We start from the raw sequence: 23,132 nt of genomic DNA on the forward strand, positions 1-23,132 counted from the left end.
GAAAAACAAACATTGATGAATAAAATCGAACAAGTGGAGCAGGAAACAGTGCAGCAAATGGCCTCCCACAAACAAGCCATATCTGAACTTCAGGAAGAGAAGGCGTGTATGCTGAAGGAGACACAGGATCTTAAAACAGCGTTGAAAAGGACTGGCGATGAGACCAAGCTTCTGCACGAGATGGTCAGAGCTCTGGACCAAGAACTGGAGAAGAAACGGAGGAGGTGGTTCAAAAGACTGTTTCACCATTGACTCCCTTAAACATGTAGTACTTCTACATATTATTACTTCTGAAAATAAATGAACTGAATTTAACCACGCTTTTGCTTTTATTTACGTAATAAGGTAAACAGCTACAGTTATTGTCCATTTGCAGATGACTGATAGATTAGAAAGACATATTTGCACCTGGATCGCAATACCAAGTATTGATACTTTATCAAGTATCGCAATACTTTAAATACTTGTGTTTAGAGGCATTTCTTATCATACACTCTTTCTTTTTCCAGTAACAGGTACAGCACTTTGTTACATTTTGTGCTAATGCACTTTTCAATCTTAACACTTCAGTAAAAGTCAAATGACATTTGGTTTATAAACTTTGGACACATGACTTTTTACACATTTTAAGGTAAACATATCACTTGTTATAATTACTCATTGTATCGCAATACATATTGGATCGGCCCCTGGGTATCGTGATATGTATCGGATCGTGACAAAAGTGGATTGTCCCAGTCCTATTTGCAATAAAACAAAAATAAGTCACATTTACATTTTAGATGGGTCTTTGGTGAATGGTTAATGGTGGTTTAAAATTACAATATTTAAAATTAAGCTTGTGAAGTGGATAAGAATAGCAGCTCATTCACCTTTCTCTAACATAGAATTTGCTATTTATTTAGACTAGTAGGGACAAATGACAAATAATGATGACAGTTTGACAGATCGGTGCTGAAACTGCCTCACAAATGCCCCTGCAGTACTAGGCCTGTCACGATAATTAGTCTATCGACTTATTGTTCAATAAATAACAGATAAACAAAACATTTTTTTTAGATACCTTCAAAGTACTTTTATACTTTGAAAGTATCTAGAATCTTTACAGTCAATATTATCGTTTATCGCAATATTTTCCTGCCTCAATATATTGAACTTCAAAATGTGCTATCGTGGCAGGCCTCTGGAGTACACTGATGGATTGAACAAGCCAAATCCATGCCCTGGTCAAAAAAAGTTCTTTCCCTCTTTGAACAGTGTTGCATGCCAGAGCCACAATGGTGGCATGGTTGTACGGTAGCAGCAGAAAAACACAGACACACTCTCACACCGCTCACATTCAGCCCGGCACAATGGCTCTTTTCATTCGTGGGTGCTGGTGTAATTCTCTGGACAGTAGGTAGGAGGGACATACAGAGAAAGAGTAGCAGCAGGGGTAAAGAAAAAAGAGGAGCGGTGTGTGCCCGGAACATGGCGTGACTGTGGGGTCAGAGGACAAATTGCCTCGGGCTGCTCCCAGTGTTCACCTGCTCCCCCTGCTGCCTCTGTCTGGGCATGTCTTCAGGAGGGTCAGCGCAGGAACATGCTGGCCTTGGGCTGTGTATCGACAGACCCTGCACTGAGGACTTAAGCTGACTGGACTGAGCTGGTACGCAGCCTCCTTTGTGCTCAAGTCGGAAGTAATGTGTTAACTGTTTGGTGTTATCAGACATATATAGGCCCATTTAATTACAATAGTTGTTTTTCAGGTTATCTTTGCTAACAAATGTTTTATGCAGAGTAGGGTTGTCAGACTAACTGTTTTATAATTATCGCGGTTATAAAAGCTCACAGTAGGTTAATCGTAAGAATTTCAGCCCCCACGGAAACCCACTGCCGTGTCTCATGTGCCTATTTATGTGCTCCCGCCGGTAAAGGCTGAAGAAACGGCATCCAGTGTTAAATCCACCCCAAAACAAACAAAGTCAGAGGCAGGTTGAATAATCCAATGTGCAGACAGTAAATCTTATCCATTTTTGCCAAAGGAAGAGTCCCAAAAGAACCATGTGCAGCTGCGTTGTTGCTATGTCACGTCGTTGCTATGTCGCGGTAAAAGTGAGAGTGAAACTGTTTGAGCGCATGGAAATCAGCTGAAAGGTTCATTTGTTTACTCACTCTTTTGTAATTATAGTTAATGACGATAATAATATGAAGATAAAAGTTAACATAGGCTAAGTGCTCAATAGGTTTTCAGTTAAAACAACCCTTAAATAAATATCAAAATGTACATATAATATCTGATTTCTTTTTTGTGACCATTATTTTCTCCCTTCATTTCGATCATCGTGAATAATCGTAAAATCGCAATATTTTTCCTCACAATAATCGTGACTCAGCCATTTAGAATCGTGACACCCCCCCTTGCGGAGTGCTCTCTCTGGTAAAGTGCATGCAGTATATTTAAGCTTCGACCTCTTTAAAAACTAGGGGAATCAATCACATCTTAGAGTCAATATCGTACATATTTTACGTCTATTATATTATACGTCTTTTGAAAGGTCTTGAAATTGCAATTGTGTTTGTGACGATGCATGTTTCATAACAGGAACATTACCTTCAAGTATGACTGAAATATGAAAGGCTAAGCTCATACAAGAATCACATGAATTCCAGAATATATTTGTAGAGGTCTATATTAAACTAAACCAAGTTCATTACATATTTAGACTCCATGGAAACTGGATATTTTGTTGTTTGCAAAGGACACTGTAATGATAAAATAATGACTTTTAGATTTGCTAATTGCGCAATCATTGTCCAGTGTTAGACAGTTTCGCACAAATAAGTCAACACTTGTCATGTTATGAGCAAGAAACTACATTACATCTTCTCCGTGCAATAATGAGGACAACTACAACGAATTGTTCCAACTTTCTTTGGAAGAACTAGTAAGAACAGCACAGTCTTTGCGGATGCCGATGCGGTGAATATATTCATGCCATAAACACGTTGAGACTGGCACACGACTGTGCACAAAGCAAACAAATCAAACTTGTGCCTCTCAAATCGCTGTGGAAGGGGACAGATGATTCAGCGGCTTTCACCATGCATATTCATAGTGTGGAATAACATGAATAGCAAACTGAACCGTCGTATCTGTTCTCTCTTTCACAGCTTTAGGAAGCAGCGGGTGACTGTGACTGTCCCATTTAAGCCGAGGTGGCATCTAACTCTTGAGAAGTCAACTAAAGTGTTTGCTCAAGGGCTGCTTGTATGAATCATAGCAGGGCGCATGTCAAAAATGCTAAAGTCTTTTTCCCCCCTCCCTCTCTTCAACTTCCCACTTTTGTCAGACCAGTTTTAGCAGCACACAGTAGGCAGCATCATATTTATGAAAGGAATTCAAATTGGAATGGACTGAGCCAAGCAATCCTTTGAATAGCGGGTATGCACATTTTAATCTAAACAGAAATAGGACCTTCAACTGCAGCAAATGAAGTTGACTTTCCGCTTAATTTTCTGCACTTTTCCATAATGGAAAGCTAACCGAAATGCTGTGGCTACGTTATGACATCACACGCCTAACCTCAATTAATAATAAATAAATGAAGAAAATTAACACAACAAAACTGCAACAGTTCACAAATCATCACAATCCAAACATTCACAATAAAATTGCACCGCGCTCTGAATCCTAATATACATAATGTAGTGTGTAATATCACATATTTCATGCAGATCTGTGCTCAAACACAGAACACAGCCTCCAACTAGTCCACCTGGATTGAGCTTTGAGAGAATTGCAGACAGATTTAACCAATCACAGTGAAGTGTGAACTTTCAGAGGTCACGTTGCCAGCAATATAATAATAATATACTATCTGAGAAAATAGTTTTTTTGTTTGGTTGTTGTTTTTTTGCAATGTCACCACCACAACTATTATTTTGAAAACTGGCAACACAATATTGGCTCAGCTTGTGGTCAGCAGTGAACGTTGCATGGCAAAACAAACAGCATTAAAATATGCAGAATCAAATATGGCAGCGGTTCTTAAACTTTTCACACCAAGCACCACATCATTGAATATTTGAGCTTCCTCTTCAGTTCCACTAATGTAGATTAGGATCAAATCAGGTCTAAACTAGCCTTAAATTAGGCCTATGCTGCATGTAAACCAGACATATAATCCAAATCTAAATGCATTACCAAAGTGTACGCAAAATACTACAAATTATTCCCTAATTGTTATGTGCACAGGTATGCACTGATGGTCTGGAGTATTGCTATTTTACCTCTTACTTTCTATATCAAAACAGTTTAAATTTCTCATCAAGTGCACTGATTGTCAAGGGTAGCCCGTTGTGTTGCCGTGGTAATGAGACAGTCAGTCCAGCCTGTTGTTGCCGTCTACAAGAGACCAGCGGAGAATAACACAATAGATGGGAAAGTTGGCAAGCGGCGGGAAAACCAATAAAGTCTGCTTATATTTTCCTAGGGAGCATTTACTGTCAAATATAATCCCACTTATTGCCACGTATAATGATTTGGGATTGATTCTTGGTGCTCTGCCATGCTGCGAGTGTTCAAGGCCTCTCAAACATGACATCCAAATTACGTTAAGCCACATTTTATATGCATATGATTTATTTTTTGGTACTGAGACTTAGGGCTTCACAATTACGGTAGTCAATATGGAGTCCACATTGCAATTTTAATTACTTTTTTCTCTTTTTTCCCTGCGTCTCTGCTATTTGAGTGATAGACGTGTTCACCAATTAGCTGCTGGCCAATCAAAAGCAACCAGCAAGTTTGTACGATGTAAACAAACTCTGTGCGTGTCTCGCTGATGGTCTATTATTATAAGAAATTATTAAATCTGTCCTTGTATGTCATTCCTATATATATAACAGGAAGACTGTTTTTAAACAAACGAGGAGAGGACTTAGAAGCAGAAAAGTCTGTGAGTTGCCTGGTGCTCCATCATGGCTGTCTAAAAATAATGGGAAATCTATCAAGTCTTAAGTGGACCTACTGAGTGTGCAGAGCAGATAGCCCCTGGGGAGTCTTTGTGACCTGCGTCTGTAGTTTACCAATTGACAATTCTGACTGGTTTTCATTCAGCCTTCATTCTTAATTCAAGGTTTTTACAATTGGCAAAGGTGTTGTTGGATGGTTTAGAATAGATAACGGACTACAGTATCACTCTTGAAAGCAGAACATGACTGCATTGTAATCAGTGCAACGGATATAGGGTGCAGGAAGTGCAGAGGAAGCAGGCACAGTTGATAAGGGACTGATAAAGCTGGGACAGACACAGATGGACAGCTGTGATGGAAAAGATAGACGCTACATAGTAAATAAAGTACAAGAGAAGCGACAAAATGGAGCACATCATAACAGTTAAAAGCCACATAAAAGTTTCACTCTTGGGGAGATAGTCTTAGAGGTCGAGTGAGAGTGACCTATGAATCACAGTGCCAGGCTGAAGGATTGGACAAACAAGTGGAGGCTGGAAATCAATTTGTTTCCCGTTAACCAGAATCTGAGGTTAACTAACACGAAGAGGGGAACAGGAGCAATCAAAGTAGACTGTTTACAGAGTGCCACCTCAGCACACAGACTAGCCTTTGTGGTTCAAGATGTCCTTTTCCTGAAAAAAAAAAAGCTCTAATTGTTAAAAAAATTTGATTTTCTCAAATTGGTTTTATGAGCAAGACTTCTCAGTTTTAATAGTGTTATTTTTGTGATCTTTTCCCCCACTAACCAAAAAAGAAAAATCCCCTTACTGTAATCTACAATGAGTTTGCAAAAACATGTTTATCATTGTGTCTTGTCATGAACGAATCACCACACAATTCACAAAAACAAACTCTGCTATATCGAATGGATGAATTCTTTAATTGAACTTGTGCTTTGTGGTCTTGAGGATTTTTAAAATTGGCCTTTAAAGAAGAATGAGTAACCTTTCCGTAGTCCCTCTGGGGGCAATACAAGTGTTAATGGGATGATTGGGGGGGCATTTCATCTCCCCCTGGTGTCTCTGACCAGAAAACCACTCTTGCAACTTCCCTGTCTCCGGGTTTGAGGCGCAAGACATAAAATCACGAAGAAGCAGCTAACAGGCTAACAGGTAAAGCTAACTGCGAGCTAGCGCCACTTTAGCAGTGTATACTATACAGCCAAGTTTGAGTTAAATAAATATCTCCGTTGTGTAATTGAGTTGTGGCACAATTTACAATATCCCTCTCTCCCTTTGTCTTTTCTGTCAGTGTAGTATTTACTCTCAACACGCTACGACACATGCAGTGGTGCTTGTGGCCTCTAGGGGCACGAGTTACTAACTTCTGCTTTAAGATCAGATATGATCATGTCATAGACGGTGAATGTCGACCACAAATGTGGGCCACGACACTTACAAATCTTTGGAAAGACACTTAAAACTATATGTATAAGTGTCAAAACACTGCATTCATGTTTAAATCTTTTTTTTTTTTTTTATTGTTTTATTAACAAATTATAATTGTTGTTCTAACTAAAGTGAAGAAAATTAAGTATTCATTTTGGTAAATCCTAGACATAACTTCACGTTTTCAGACATTTCAGAAGGCATCTTAATTAGGTGCAAAACTTTCTCTAACTTAAATAAGTGGAAAAATAGCCAGTGGGTACTTTTATCAGCATCATGAAAAAATGTCTGCATGCAAGATATTAGTGAGGTCAACAACTCACTCCGTTTACTTGAAACTCTTTCAAATAAAGCTAGCCCAGCCACCAAGTAACTTTGATCGAAAGCCTTCACAAACAACTGTATAAGCATTTCATCAAAGGTTCCTCCGTCCCAGTCAGCAGGGCGAGGGAGATGAGTTTGAAAATGCACACCGTATGAAGTGTCTGTGGGCTACACTGGGCCCTTTGTTTCAAACCAGACCACTTTATTTCATGAAGACGTCTTCTGCCTCTTCTCTCTTGCAAGTCGTGGCAGTTGTGTGAGTTGGCAAGGAAACTCTTCTAAGTCGAAAACCTTCCCCCTGCGGGACGGGGCATATTGGATCTAAATCCAAGGTCTTCAACTTATCAAGCTGCTGGCATGGTGCAACGAAGAGAGATGCGCTGTTCTCCGAAAACAAGGCTTAAGTTTTGCATCGGCATTTGGCGACTTATTAATTAATTTAACAAAATTGTATTTAGCCCATGGCAACATTTAGCTGATTTTTTATCTGTTTTATGCACCACCGATATTCCTTCACAAAAGTAGATTTGTACTACAGGAAGAAGTACTGCTTTTGTATATAAAAAAAAATATAGAAATGCCAAGAAAGTCGAGCATAAAACCAATTTTCTTTAACAAGCTGAGAAATGTATTTTGGTCACACTTTTAGTTATGAAGTACCTTCAAAGAGAGCAATGTGGCCTTGAGCACAGAGGATCCATATATCAATCTAGAGACTGTGATTGGGCTCTCGCTCCTGTTTCTTTGTGTGGGTGAAATGTGATCTATGGCCAGTTGAAAAGGGCACATTCTGATGAGCTTCTTTTGTACTCTGAATTATCTCAGAAGGATGTCCTTGTCCACAGGTTAAGATGGATGAGGGCAAAGAGCAAAAACCAGGAATCTGCCGGGCTTGTCCGAATGTGCGCAATAATAAACTCACCAAGCTAAAATGTTGTGGGATTCACTCATTTGGATAAAAAGGACACACCTGCATGCACCCGTCACACAGTTCGGAGAGCAGAGTCTCCAGGCCAGGTCCAGCTGACTGAAAGACATTCATCCACTGGGCTATCAGAAAGCTGTAGTCTCTCTACCCCATGACCTTGCTTTCTTATTGTTGTTGTACCGAGGTTTAGAGAACAACACAACACAGAGCCAAATCTCTGTGGAACTAACAATAAAACTGACATTGACAGTAATGAATGACAAAGATACAAGTGCTAATACTTTTTACGATTGTCTTATGCATTGTGTTTAATGTCTGCTACCTAGAAATGTTGATCTGATATTTTGAATTGCTTAATGGTTGGATCAAAAAAGGAGAACTGTGGTGTGAGTGTAGGTATGAATGAGTTTACTGTGATTGTTATTGTTTATTGCTGATCCTATTATGTTTAGGACCCCCTTGTAAACGAGATGCTACATCACAAGGGGCTTTTCCTACTAATAAATAAATACAAATACAATACTGTACATTCTTTCTAACATTTCCGTCTCTTTTTCCACTGTTGTCAGGAGCCAATATGATTGACTAAGTATGGAGTATCTTTGGCAATAAATTAGGGCTGTGCAAAAAATCGGTGTGGTAAGTCAAAACTATTGGTATTTTCAGAAAATAAATTATTTTCTTTCATTTTTTTCTTTTTAGTATTAATCATTTGGATGTTTAAAAATCTTGCAAATTGTTACAAACTGCACAGTGACTTTTCAGTTTTTTTAGTGATTGCCTTTGCTATTTTTCAAGGTGTGTTAACTAAAAACAATGTAAGGATAAGGTGCTTTATTTGTCATTATACAACCGTACAACAAAATTTGTCCTCTGCATTTGACCAATCCTTCAACGCCGCTGGGACGACCCGTAAGGAGCAATGGCAGTACACGCGCCCTGGGAGCCATCTCCAGATGTGGAGCCAGGCTGATGGTCAGAATCACCTGGCTGGAGGATTCACCTATTGGACATGTTTTTAGTGGCAGGGGAAACCGGAGAACCCGGAGGAAACCGACACAGGCACGGGGAGAACATGCAAACTCCACACAGAAAAGCCCCGTCCAGATGGGAATCCAACCCGAGACCTTCTAGCTGTGAACTTCACCAGCACTGACCGCTGCACTATCGCCCTATACAATTTAAAAATGAAATATATCACAACAACCCTATCAAACACCCACTCCCACATTTAATCACTGATTACCATTTCTGTGTACACATTCTGTAACCTAAGCATCATCCCTACAAACTCTTACTTTGTGGCAGCGCCAACCATTCATTCGCATGATCAGGTGACGTTTTAGACCTGGTGCTGCTCAAGTTGATCTTGCATCGAGTTTTTTGCATGCACTTTGCCGTAATGATTTCAAACCGGAGCTGCCAACAAAAAGAGCCGTGGAGACCTTGGCAAGTGCCCCCTTCAGGTCTCACACCGAGCGTCTTATAATGACTGAGTAATTATGTGAGGTCCTGAACAGGATAATCCTCACCGTTTGCCAAACCCAGCCTTGAAGACATCAGTCACCATGATAGGTAATTACAAGTAATGGACAGATAATAGTGCAGGGTGAACGATGTGTGAAAGTGGCTTAAACTAGTGATGGGCAAACAAACCAGTGCCCTGGAGCTAAAAAGATGATAGTGCATATACCGATGTTGTGATGTATTGGGATATTTTGTGGTACAATACGATGCCGATACTTTTTATTCTGATATCAGTATTGATGATATCATGCATATTAATGAGGCTGCAGTGTTTTATAAAGTTATAAAGTTGATAAAGTAACAATGTTTAAAAAGAAAATGTTAAAAATGGCAAATGTTCCTAGTTCTAGTTATCGATTATCGCAGTATTGACATATCATGAGGTTATTCTTATCTTGAGCCATGTATCAAAGAACTCAGAGTTTCCCACCCTTAGCACTGTCATTACCATAAGGCAAAAAAAAAATTCCAAACTAATAAACGTAACTTACTTACTATTATAATTCGTAAAACCTAAGCGAAATGAAGGATTTCACACTAACACACAAATCCATTTTATGCTTCTAAACCTTTAACCAGGTGCTGTCACTACAGTAGCTGTTAAAGCCTCACAAGAATACTTGAGATTATTCAATTAGATTATTCGATTAAATTTCTATTACTTTCACAGCCCTTCAAAGAAGACCACCATTTAAGAAAGGTACATCAAGAAGACAACTGTTAGTCCCATCTGAATTCTAGCCTCCCAGTTTTGAAGCAATAAAAAAATATTTTGAGATGAAGGAGAAGTAAAATGTCAGACGTCAAAGAAAATGTCAAGTATCCCCGGGACAAAAGATTTTTCTAAAGATGTGCTCCTAAAGGTTTGACACTTCAATGAAACAGTAATGACATATTACCTTGAGGTTTTGAAGACTAACATGGGATGGGAGACAGTGCTGAAAATGACTCATATGAGGTTGTAACAAGTGGAACACCAGGAGGTAACTAACTTATGCATACCAGACTGTGAGGGGAAGGTCATGCCCCCTGATAACTCAACCTTTGCCCCTAAACCGTGATTCCCCATTAAGGATATAGGCATATTTCCTGACACACTGCTCAGCATTGTAGTTGGCTGAAACACGAGCTGTGTGGAGGAATGCTACCCCCATCGACTACATAATGGTCCATGTTCTGACACACTTTTGCTCACGGTGCACACTCAGATATTCATATGGGGGATTAGGAGACATGCTTTAGTACTGTGTAACAACATACCCGACTCACTGCATGTGGCGGGATTATATCATGCTAAATCTCAAAAACTGTTGACTCTCACAGCTGGTTTTAGCGTGCACATTTAGAGGTCAGAGGAAAACACCTTGTCATTGCTCGATCAAAAGTGAGTAAACATTTTGGCAGTGTTTTAGGAACAAAACTGCCATTTGATGCACCATGGAAGCCTAAGAGCAAGGCTACTACAACTACACATGAATGCTGGACACTGTGCAAGTGTCGTGACGTCAGCTTTAAAGCCTTGTACAAACAGTGCACACAGTTTATCTTTAGCTTTTGTAAACTGCTGTTCTCTTGCTTATGTTGTAAACACATGGCAAAAAAAAAGTCCACGGTACTTTTGTATATTGCATACGAACAAACTAATCTGCTTGCTCCCGGGAGCGGGGGTGAGTGAGGAGCGGAAGATGATGCTTTAATTGCGCAACGGCACCAACTCAAGACTAACCGAAATGAGCAAAGTTCTCCTGCCAGTATAAATGCTGATATTTTCACCACACATTCACAATCTAGCTTGCACCATAACCACATATAGACCACCAGCTGTGCCACAGACCATCGCCTTTTCTGGATAAACAGTCGACTGCGCCACATTCAGCACTAGGGCCAGGGTAGTAATCTCCTCTGGTTTGGAAAAGCTGTCAGGACTGTATACAAATAAAACCTAAAACATATAACACATAACTTAGATAAATAATAAACTATAAAACTTTAAAACTATAAGACTATAAGGGCATGCATAAGAAGATTAAAAAATCTGATAAAGACAACAACAATTTGTGAAGAAGCTTCTGTCAAAAAAAAAGCTAAATAAGATACACAGAATTTGATCCAACTCCCCACTTCTAATCATATTCACTTTATTTTTATACACTTTTGTACGTTCCCAAAAAAGCACAGTTGTATTTATAGCAGGTGAGTGACTTTTACTTATTTATGGGGGATGGCATAGTGTCCAGTTCACACACTGGGCAGCGGTTCCGGCTGGCTGGCTCCCAGCTGTCACCCACTGGCTCCATTCACCCAGAAACACAGACTGGAGCAAGGCCATTACCATCCACTGAGAGCGCACTTCTGACTGATGCTTCTGATTCACCAGTTTAGGAAATTGAATTGTGTGGTTCATCTTTTAGAACTTGGCAAGTGACTGTAGTGAGTCCACACATTTGTCACTGGGGTTGCTTGATAAGGTTGCTGAGTAATGCAACAGAGGCACCAGGGCTGTCTCATCTTCATGTACGTTTTTGTGTGGTGACAGTATTTAAAGTAAAATGGAATCACTTGCTGTTCGGGAACTGGACGAGACATTGTGGTCCAAAGTGGTAATTTTTAGTTATCATTGAAAAGCATTAAACAATAAATAAGGTGTGATTTAGAACAAAATATACCCTCATGATACGGTTGTCATCAGCATCAAGCTGATATTATATCTTTGTATTGTTCTGCAAAAACATTTTCCCAGGAGATATGAGGCCCAGACAAAGGACTGTAAGAATATCGCTCTTTTGTCACTGGGCGTTTGCTGTCAGTGAACTGGACTGGCCGTTACATGATGTTCTTGCTTCAGAAGGGAGCAGTGTGAGTTCTCAGGCTCAGTTTACACTTAAACAGAAAAGCCCCAAATCCTGTGACGAGCCATGGCAAGGCTGAGCAGCATGCTACCTTTCGCCTGTGGCTACGTTTTCAGCACCGTGCATAATTAATAGGGTGATTCGGGGACATTGGACTCTCCGGAGGGATAGAGATTAAAAGTGAGGAAAGCATAGGGCGAAGAGACGCGATCCTAAGCTGAGGCCGAAGAAAGCAGAGAGCAGGGGAGGGTAAGGTGTGTGACAAGAAAACAAAATCAGGAAATTGGACAGAGAAACAGCGAGACGGCAGAAGGCATACAAACAAGGCGCCAAAGCATCTCACATACTTGCAGCCAACACCTTCAACACACATCATAAAGTAGGGGATGGAGTGTGACCAGGTCTTGAAAGTATGTTTATGATCTTTGTAAGAGTCTACTATAATCTTTACATGCTGACGAGCTTGGTATAAGCTGCAGTCACTGACGAAGATCATTCAAACATGCGCAAGTGGCTCAAAAAGTGGCTTTTTGATGAAGGAACAGCATTGTAACACGCTTAAAAGCTCTAAAAAATTGATTTTACACAATACTCCCCCTTATAACTAAAAACTGGACTTACATTTAGAAAAGTTCACTCCCGATCTTCCTCATGGCAGGTTTTTGGTCACTGCCCAGAAGTTAACTTTCTAATACGATGGGAAGTGATACGATTTTTATCCGTATCAAATGCCCTTGGACAATTCCGATTATTGGTTCTGGAATCTTTTGTTGATTCCTAATAAAATAGGTTTTGAACATGGATGATCAATTGGGCTCTATGACAAAAAATATATTAGAAAATGATTATTGAATCAACAGGATTTAAAGCATAAATATAAGTTTCACAGGAGCAGAACTGCACAGATTTTTTAAATAGCTCTTTTGACTTATTTAACTTACTTAACAAATGTCTGTGTGGCCAGATTATGACATGCAGAGGAGAGGCAACATTAAACACTGTTTGTGAACATTTTTACGAACGAGCGAACTTATTCTTGTCCGCACCTCCACTCACCGTGATCACTTCCCTGAAGCCTGTGCGGGGCATGAGTAGAAGCATTATGCGTTGTAGGGGCATAACGTAAAATAGAGGACAGATCCGCACAAACTCACCGCAATGTACAGCACTTTTGTTTATAATAAAAGAATCTGAATCTGCAGCGGCTTCTATTGGTTTAAGAGGTTGTGGAACTAAGCAGCATCGATAAGAAGAATCTATAATAAATCGCAATCATACGCCTCGTATATGACTCCGATGGATTTCTCAAATAGAACTGATCGCACAAGTAGAACCGGCCCCCTAGCGACTAATAACATACTAGAAAATAAGAGGGGGGATGCAAATTGAAATGAGTGATTATTAGAATTCCAAACGATAAGGAAACGTTTAGTAATATGCGTCCCTCGTGTCCTTTGCTGTTTCTTTGTTCTGTCATGTCAACTTCATCTCCTTAAAAGAACTCATTATCGACAAGGCAAGAAGTTCAAAGACACTCCAGCAAAGCAATTAACACGTACAAGGCAGACTGGAGTGTTCCTCAGTGCTGCAGGCAGGACAGAACTGTGGATTTGGAAAGCTCTGGGATGCAACAGTGTGCTTTAAAGTCTCTCTATAAGGGGGGAAGATGAACTAATGAAAACATAATGCTGAGATATGATCACAGGAGGAAGAGGAAACATAATACAGTTTATAACAAGCTTTTCTATCAAGCAGAAAAATGAGATATAAGAATAAAACATTGTTGCTAAATTGTTTTGTTTTTGTGAAGTAATAAATAAATACATTCAATATAATTACGATATCGTCAGAATTCTTTAGGAGTGAAAATATTACTGTGCGGACGCCAAAGTGCTCCTATGGTGTTATTACGCCGTACAATATAGAACCCTTTCTATCCGCTTACAAAAATCGGCATGTTTCATTTTGTGTAACTATACTTGGATCGTGTAACTTTTCACGTAACCGTATTTAAATCGGGAAAACGTGGAAAAGCTTGGTCACTTCTAACTTCACCCAATAGAGGAGAGGAGGAGAGGCTAAATGCTAACAACATCTTTGGTCTTTTTGCGTGACTGAGCACACGCACAAAGATCAGACAGGTACACATCAACTCGTCTGAGCTCAGGTAAGAACATTATCTCAGTATGAAAAAACGGTGGCCTGTTCCTTTAAGCAAATCAAGTGCTTGCAATATTCCCCTATTTGTGGGTTAGAGCAACTAAACAGTTTCCACAATGTGCACCGTCTGCAGGGCTGCAAGGTCGTCCGAAAGTCTCTCAAAAACCTCCCAAACCTACGAACATATGGAACGTCTGTAATTTCTAATGTATTTCACTAGATTTTAGTTTTGAAGTTTTGTCATTCAGGATTTTTATTAAGATTTAAGCTACATGGAAAAAAGCCCAGCCATTACAGAGTTTGTTTTTTTTATCCGTAGAAACGATCAAAAGCCATAGGCCTTGTAACCCTGACTGTCTGGTGCACATGTATTGATAACAAATAATAAATAATAATAAATCAACAGTGTGAATCACATTGACATTTACCCTGCTCAATCACAGCTGAAAGTATTTTTTTTTACACGTTTGTGTTAACGCTTCTGTATCTCATCTATATTTTAGAAAGCTATTGTGGAAGCTAAATAGTGCAGTCTTTTCCGCAGACAGGCGCTCCGTGCTGAGAACAACTGTCCTCGTCAATGTCAGGTGCTCAGGGCTGGACAGATCGCTTCACTTTGAGCCAAGAAACACACAACACCCCCTGCCAGTGGGACCCTAATAGCTGCCTGTCATCTGTTTACCTGCAATCGTCCAAGCACACAACAACATAGATGTATTGTATGATGTATCTCAGCCAATAGATAACAGAGAAAAATATGGAATATTACAGGAAATGGACTGTGCTGTCACGGTCATCTGTCTCCCACCGTCATTCATTGTGGGAGGACTCTAATACTGACATGGAACTGGTGTTCTATGAAGACACAGAGATGCAAGATAAGAGGGGCAATATCATTTCATTTTGTTTTACAAATCACTGTTTGTCCCAGCGTTTTTAATAACACAAAGTTTAGCTTTAGTCCTAAAATAACTTCTTTATTCTATACTTCTTACAGCAAGGATTACTATTTCACCACAAAAACAAAAAGTATTCATTTTAGCCTAGTGTTTAGTGAACCATTTGTGATACATACCATCCTCCCATGACTTCAAGTACCATTTACATTGACATGCTTTGGTCCTATTGCTGACACACATGTTCATCACATCACAATCTCTTGAGTACAGTGAATATACTGTAAATACATGCTGGCAACGGGCCACGCAGCCACCTGATACTTAAGGCCTGTATTTAAAGCCCGTAATGCTCCTGTGTGTGATTCATGCAGGAGCAGCTCAAAGACAGACTGCTACTGTTTACAGCCACATTTCCCCCAAAGCACGAATATAAAAGGACGATTATGCCCTAAAATTACAGGTTAAAAAAAAAAAATTATATGCCTTTCACAGTTACGAGATGAGATTGAGTGAAATCCGGAACGAGCCAACCAGCCCTTTAATAAACTGATTACTTTGTGTTGAGGCCCTGAAGCCCCGAAAATTGCTCCCCCTCTCCGTTTGACACCAAATGAGGACTTTTGAGAAATGTAGCCACTGGTAATACCACTTTTGGACAGCGTGATAACGGACGCAAAGTAAAATCAATACTTTTACGCCAAGCTATTCCAACGCATCTTTCAGTCTAGGAGAAAATTAAATGCTGTGGCTATTAGCAACACATACATCTAAAAGCTAAACGGTGGAAGTTGAGATAGCTTTTATCGCCTCTACACTTGGACTCCTCATAGACACATGTTGGTTTTTCATCTGGAAGTATATAAGCCAAGGAAGAGGTCAATGGACTGACATGTGAGACAGACCCTTTTATCGGCACTTAAAGGGAACAGCAATTCGTAATGGCTCCCTTGATAGCAATAGTGAGAAGAGAGCAAGAGGCACAGGATTAGGGCCAAGCAGTGGTCATGCAGTCCCGGGCGGAGGTGTTTATGTTGTATGCGTGAAAGAGTGAGGGAGAGCGGGAGAGATCGGAGCTGGCGGAAACACGAGGGAGCGATCATCAAAGCGAGATCTGTAGCCTCTAATTTGACAAAGTTAAGCCGACTAATGCAACCACTTAAAGACAGAATGCGTTGAGTTAAGTGGTATTACGTCTGCTTTATTTGATAATATGTCCTTGTTCACTGTTGTACCTTCTACTGTGGACTGACATTCTAATTCATTCAAAACAACTCTTTCTCATTATGAGTCATGCTGAATGAAAAACTCCCCATATTAGGGAGACACTTGTTGGAGACACTTCAAGGACTGAGCTGGTAGGCAGCTGAGAAGCATTGAAAGAAGTTGCTTACTTTCGTCTCAATGTCATCACCTTTTCTTCAACATGTACCTCCCATTCACTTGCTGCCCATGGGCCTGTTATGTCATTCTGGGTAAGAAAGCGAAGATGACATCCAAATTAGGTGCCAACACAACGAATTCAGGGAATAATGTCTTTGTCACATTGATTTTAATTCATCAGAGGAGATACATTAGGATGGCGCAATATGAGAAGAGACAGTTCGTTACATGAAATTTAAATTGCAAGCAGTTTGTCTTTTATTAAAATTGTGTCAAAACAGGACAAGCCAACGCCCCAAAGAAATAAAAGAAGAGCTAGGAAATCTCAGTCTGATGGAAGATCTCAGCGATAGTGTGAGAAATTGGCTTCTTGCGATGTGGATATTGTGCCACCTAATATTAACAACAATTTGCTGATACTGCATTCAGTTTTGCCTCGGGTCGGTACTTCCGTTGTATTGACACTTCCGGTCGAGTGCAAAGTCCATTCACTAAGTGGAGAACGAGGGCAAATGTTTGCCGCTAAATATATACACAGTGGATTGATTTGTGTAAAATGTCCATTCATATATGCACCAAGTCAACACTGCACTGTTTCTCTGGGCGGCCTAAAAACAGCTTTGTGTCCGTGTAGTAACTGATTTTCTCTAGACATTTGCAGTCCTATGTAAACTAGTACGAGTGAAGGCACTAGTACGGCAGGCACAATTCATGGCTGCACCCACAGGAACTTACGGAATAAGGTGAATATTGCACAGCCTTTGAAGACCGGGAGTATCACAGCAGCACGAAATGTTAAGATTGCTTTTTTGTATCATTTGCCTTCTACAGATTTTGCCCATAAATCTTTATTTTGATGTATGGTCTCAGTCCTTATACAAGTAGTAAAAGTGGCTTTACTTACCAACATCTGATTTGCAAGAAAGATATGTGTTCTGCATAAGGTAAAGATTGTATTCTGCTTCTTGTTCCTGTACGTCAGTCTCACTACATGATCTGATGCGATCCTCGTGTGACTTCACCTTGGTGCCAGGTGGCCATTTGTCTTCATTATCATCATACTCCTGGAGGAAGCAGATCTGTGCGAGCTGGTAGCAACAGTAATGCCTCTCTGTCTAGTCTAAAAAACAGCTGCACTACAAGACGTTCGTCATGTCACTGCAGAAGAAGATAGAGGTGGTCGTGACATAGCGAGGCTCGGAGCTAGTACAATACAATCAAAAGCTGTACTTACTTTAAAATATGTTATTGCTACAGTACAGATTAGGCATATTAATTACCACCACATAAACAGCTGCTGAACCGAAGAACTACTTCAATTAATACCGTCACCGTATCAAAGACAATAAGTATGGTCAATTTGCCCAACTTTAGGTAAAATATGTGTGCTTCTCTTGATTGATATACTTTACTCTATTATTTGATTAAAATTGAAGGTTAATATATCACTTACTTTTCTTACTTACTCTTTCGTTTTTCCTTGTTTTGCTCTAAACATTGCAAAAATGGACTAACTTTTGTTGTTCTGTTGTTTTGCTTTATAAATAACAAACGCTCATAATCAAATCCTCAATTCCGCAATGGGCTTTTGCTTAAGTAGCCCATCTTGATCCAGTATTTGGATAGAATTAACACCAAAAATCTTTTCAGTTCATTTCAACACAATGGGACTCAGAAACTACAAACTCGACAGAAGGCCTGGAAGCCTGACAAAGTCCGTCATCGTTAACAAAGACGGACAGTGGATTGATTTTTGCGCCAATTACAGTCTGATCTAAAGAAACTCCAGACTCAGCCGTGCTAGGAAATGATGAAGGCGTGGAGCTCTTATTTCCCTCCCAAGATTTGGTGAGCGGTGATGTGATTAAAAGATGAAAAACCAGAATATATTCTCAGTGCAGGACCACCATGTCCGCCTCACCAAGACACTCTTACCCCAGCAGGCTTTCTAATGTCACTAATCACTGCCTCAAACCAAAATCTTCTTAATAGTTCTCAGTCTGGCCACGAACCACATCACAAGGTGCTTAAAGGCTAAACAACACTTCAGCATTAGTAGTTTCCCCTTTCTCCATGTGAAATCTAATGCATTTGTGACCACCCATAGTAATTCATTACCCTGGCCATTCCCTCCACACTGCCATGCTATTGGTATGGAAATGGAGCTTCATGCAGAGACAGCGCCTCTGTTGAAACTTCATGTGGTTTTCAAACTTCAAGCCACATGAATAAAGTTACAGGCATTAAGGCAACGCAGTGGGCCCAAGAAACTCACCCAAACGTGACAGAATTGCCTAAACGCAAGAATCAGACAGGTGAAGCTCGGAAAAACTAGCATGGAGTGCAAAGTGGACTGTCTTGCTTGATGGTGTGTGTGGCTAAAGACAGGGAGACTCCAAAGCCTATAATTACCAGGCTGGTGGTGGGAGTGCGGCTGATAACAAAAGCCCAAAGATACCAACGTCATACGGTAGCCACAAATACACAGGGAGAGGAGAGAGGACAAGATACTTTAACCAACACTGTTTGGCTGGACACTGACCAAATGACTTCCCAATGCACTCAAATGAAAGCAATGTATTAGAAATGTGGAAATGTCGCAAAAATCCTTAATATCATAATAGATTGTAACAAATTAGGTGATAAATGGGGAGGGAAGCTTTGTATTGCGTTTAGCATGTGCTTTGACACTTCTTTTGAAAGCATGCAGGGGCATAACCACAATTGCATGTTTTCTTTCTTTCTGCCTCACCTCCTCCACCAAATCAAATAACTTGAAACTCTATTTAAGTAAGTTAGTGAAATGATCCAAAAACAAAATAAAAAGGATAATATACACACTTTGCAGTATTTGTGAGTGTTTCTTTCAGCATTGCAGAGCTCTGTTGCTATGGGGACTTGTCTCACCATGAGAGAATAAAAGTTAGGATAGACTGTCCTTGAGGCCCACTATTCAGCACAGGGTGTATTATAGTGAATGCAGTAACTGTATACAGCGCATTCTTCTTTCACAGCTTTGACAGCAATAGTATAAGAGACTCTCTCAGAGGACGTATGAACTCAAAAGCTCTTTTTCAAAAAAGTCAGAATAATATAATAATGTAGCAGTTTGTGGCTTTACATTTCCACCACTTTTACTACATTTATGGAGGGAATAGCACACCTTTGAGGTCTGAATTAATCTGTTACTCCCCATCACTGCATGTTCACACTAAGGACCATCAACTCGAGTGGGTTTGTTGAAAGAGTCCAGTCAGTTTAAGAGGTTCTTTTTCATTCCCTACTGTTTATTGGAAAACAAAACACGTGCCACGAAGTGCCCATTTAAGTGAAGTGGGAGTCAGAGTGTATGACTGCAACTTCTGGGAAACTTTCAAAGGTCAATGTGTTTCCAGTCTAAAAACTAAAATAAGTTAAAAGTTATGTGGGGGCATCATTTGCTCAAGAATAGATCATTTGCTTTTCTAGGACCTATTTGGCTGCAATGGCAAGTCTTCAAATGAAGTGCTGCAGTGCTTGCATGTCTTAGGTTTGTTTGTAAATGCCTGGTTCAGTGTCGTTGTAGCATTTAGCAGGTCCTATTTGCAGTAAACACGGGCATTACGATTGTGTTAAACAGTAACAGCACAAACGCAGGACGTGCTTCACTTCACTGAGCCCCTATCGAGAGCACTCACTCTGCACACACTCTGCAAACAGGTAGCCTAGACAAAAAAAAAGTTGGCCCCGGGCTGTTGTTAAGCTGCCTAAAAGTTGTGGTCAAAAAGTGCATCAAGACACGCTACTTGAAAATGTATTGTTTTGTTTGATTGCCGCTTACCTGAGACACGAGAGGAATAAGCGTCTGCTCCACCGAGCGAGTTTTGATTTCCAGTCCGGAATCAAAGTTCGTGTTGCTGCACGGAGATGAAGCCATTCCCGCCGAGCTATCCCTGACTCTGAGCCTCAAACAATGCACAGCAGCCTCCTCTCACGGTGAGCTGTTCCTCTGCTGTTTCCGTGCGGCTCTCAGACCTGCTAAAACATGCCTTGGGTTTCTCACTTGGTTACGCAGTCGTTTGTGAAGTGGCTCGTTACGCACACGCACGTTGTTAGAATCCAGCGACTGGAAGGCAGCGCCCGCTAATGTTCGTGTAGTTTACTCAACTCCAGCGGGGAGCGGACTGCAGCACAGCACTGTGGGCAACCGCACACACTCACCACAAACACACCTCTGTCCTGGCTGCGCGTGTGCGCCTCCGGCTTCCCAAGATGTCCACACGTGAGAAGCAAAACATACATTTTTTATCTTTTTCTTGTGTTAGGTTTTATTTGGAAGATCATGGTTTAAGCTAAGCCAGGACCAGCCACTTAAACGCGTTCGCTTTTCTTACCTATAATTAATGAGTGAATTGTAATCAAGTGAGTTATGGCCTTGGCCTTTGGCCTCTGCATTGCCAAGAGGTGCTGCACGAATCAGACAGCCTACCACTATGTTTTCAATTCAACAGCTCTTTTTTGCCCATTTGTTTATTAAAGTTAAATAGACCCAACAGTTTGGGAGTGAATGATAGCACAGTTTAACATGGTGAACAACACAGTCAAGTATGTTAAGACTTTAAGAAACACGAAGAGTTGAAGTGAGAAAGGAAGTTCCAAAGGAGAGGTTAAAACTCTGTTTAAGAAAAACACATAAGGCGAAGATTTGTGGACTTGGAAATCTAACTGGGAACTGTTGTCAAATGTAGATACTGGATTTTGAAGTAGCTACTTTATTCTTTCAATCTGTACATTTTGCCTATGCATATTTCATTGGCCGTATAACGTTTTCCCCTGATCACATTGCAGTTTGTTCTTGTGTTCGTGAAGAGGGACTCTGTACTGTCATCTGGACTCAGGCCTACCCAATCACTGCCAAGTCCTCTGTAACCTCCAGTGGCTTCAGTAGCTATTTCCCCACTTTTAAAAGAGCAGCCACCGGACAATGAGGTGTGAGTAGTACTTCATATTACACACACCATGGCTGAGAACAGACATGGCTTATAAGCCACGGCTACATGGGTTTTGCTTTTGCTGCCTGCTTTATCACAGAGACAGACTATTGTGGTTAGCAGTGTCAGCATTCAACACAATAGCACAGTGTGAATGCCGTCCTTAGCCCTGACCAGTATTTATTTAAAACCCAGAGCCAAGCTTTAGCACAGCCCTGCTTGTTTACATAGGTCCCCGCTTACTGACATAGCCTGCATCATTATAAAGGGATGCAGCTCTTTCGTTGCAATGAGCATCCAGTTGTGTCTTACTTTAATAAATGGCTCTATATTGCACGCTAAACAGAGCAGCAAAAAAAAAAAAAGTGGATTTGTAACTTAGATTACAGCAATAGAAGAATTCTACTCTAGTACCAGTGTAAAGTAGCCCAGCTGCCTTCTCATTAAAGGACAATCTGTTAAATGTATGAACATTCACTACCAATGCTGATTCATACATTTAGCACTTTTTTTACACTTAATAAAAACCACCAACTGTGTGTCTAATCAGCAGCATATTTTTTCTTTCTTCAATCAACATTTACCTCAGTGTCTCTAATCTCAGTTATACTGTACAATACATTGACAGTTCAAACCCTCAATTCCACTCAAGAACCCTTTGTGTGTCCTCATCTGCACATCTACAGAAGCAATTCTCATTAAGTAAAAGATGCTTATGCACAGCGCTAACATCTGCAGCTCTCTCTCTCTCTCTCTCTCTCTCTCTCTCTCTCTCTCTCTCTCTCTCTCTCTCCCTCTCTCTCCCTCTCTCTCTCTCTGCCTGTTTGCGTCTTTGCTATAGAAGTGCTGACTTTCTCCTCTCCCTCTCTGTTCATCTCTGCTCCTGGCTCCACGGCTTTTGGGACGGGAACTGCTGAGCTTAAAAAGATAGTGATTTTGTACACTGCGAGATGTCAAATGAGCACACTCACTCATGAGGATAAGTGGGTTGAATGTTTTAACTCAAAGGAAGAATCAATTGATTTTTTGGGGGGCAAAATACGAATCACATTATAGGCCACAAATTTGAATTTTATTTTATTTGGTGGTGTAAGGGACCAGGTTAGTGAGGTGCAAAGATAGGTAAGTTATAACTATCAGCTGCATTTCAACCGACAGATGAGACTGTCTTTAACGCAAAGTGAAGAGAAATGTCTGTTTACACTCTGCTGCTATGAACAAACAGCGGATCATCTGTCTGTAATTTACTGCCAAGTGGCACCCTCAGGGACAAGGCTAATTTGATTCCTTGTAAACAAAAGCAAGCAGGAGTAAAGTAGTACAGGGAAACTTGCCTTTTCTTTTCTCCATCTTCTGCTGTTATATAGGTCACAGCTTAGTTTTATTCAATACTGGCAATGTTTGAGGATCATGCCCAGATGCTGTTAGGACAATCTTTAGGAAGTGTGCCTTGTATGTTTCGTTAGGTTGCATTTTCACCCACCAAATGAATGCCAAAATGCATGACATGTTTTATGGGGGGAAAAAATGAAAAAATGGTGTCTTTTAAAAACATATCAGGACCAAAATGCAGTCACACTGCAGGTTTTTATTTATAAAATCTTTTCTTCCTGATGTCACACAACAGAATCAAATAAATGACCGTCTATGTGAACACTCTCATCACGATGCATGTGATAAATAATATCTCTCAGGGAGCAGGGAAACCT

The 23,132-nt window shown here is 40.4% G+C and overlaps 1 protein-coding gene across 2 annotated transcripts in view; it reads right to left on the bottom strand.

Annotated features, from left to right (window-relative positions):
- The window catches only part of ctnnal1 (catenin (cadherin-associated protein), alpha-like 1), a 59,187-nt gene extending 38,561 nt beyond the window's left edge, over positions 1–20,626 (bottom strand). For both annotated transcript variants that reach the window (XM_079570679.1, XM_079570678.1), the window contains exon 1: positions 20,274–20,626. In XM_079570679.1, coding sequence (XP_079426805.1) covers positions 20,274–20,369 — 96 coding nt within the window. In that variant the 5' untranslated portion in view covers positions 20,370–20,626. The remainder of the gene's footprint in view (positions 1–20,273) is intronic.
- Positions 20,627–23,132: the final 2,506 nt, after the last annotated feature.

This window comes from Gobius niger, assembly GCF_951799975.1.
Source record: "Gobius niger genome assembly, chromosome: 14".
NCBI lineage: Eukaryota > Metazoa > Chordata > Actinopteri > Gobiiformes > Gobiidae > Gobius > Gobius niger.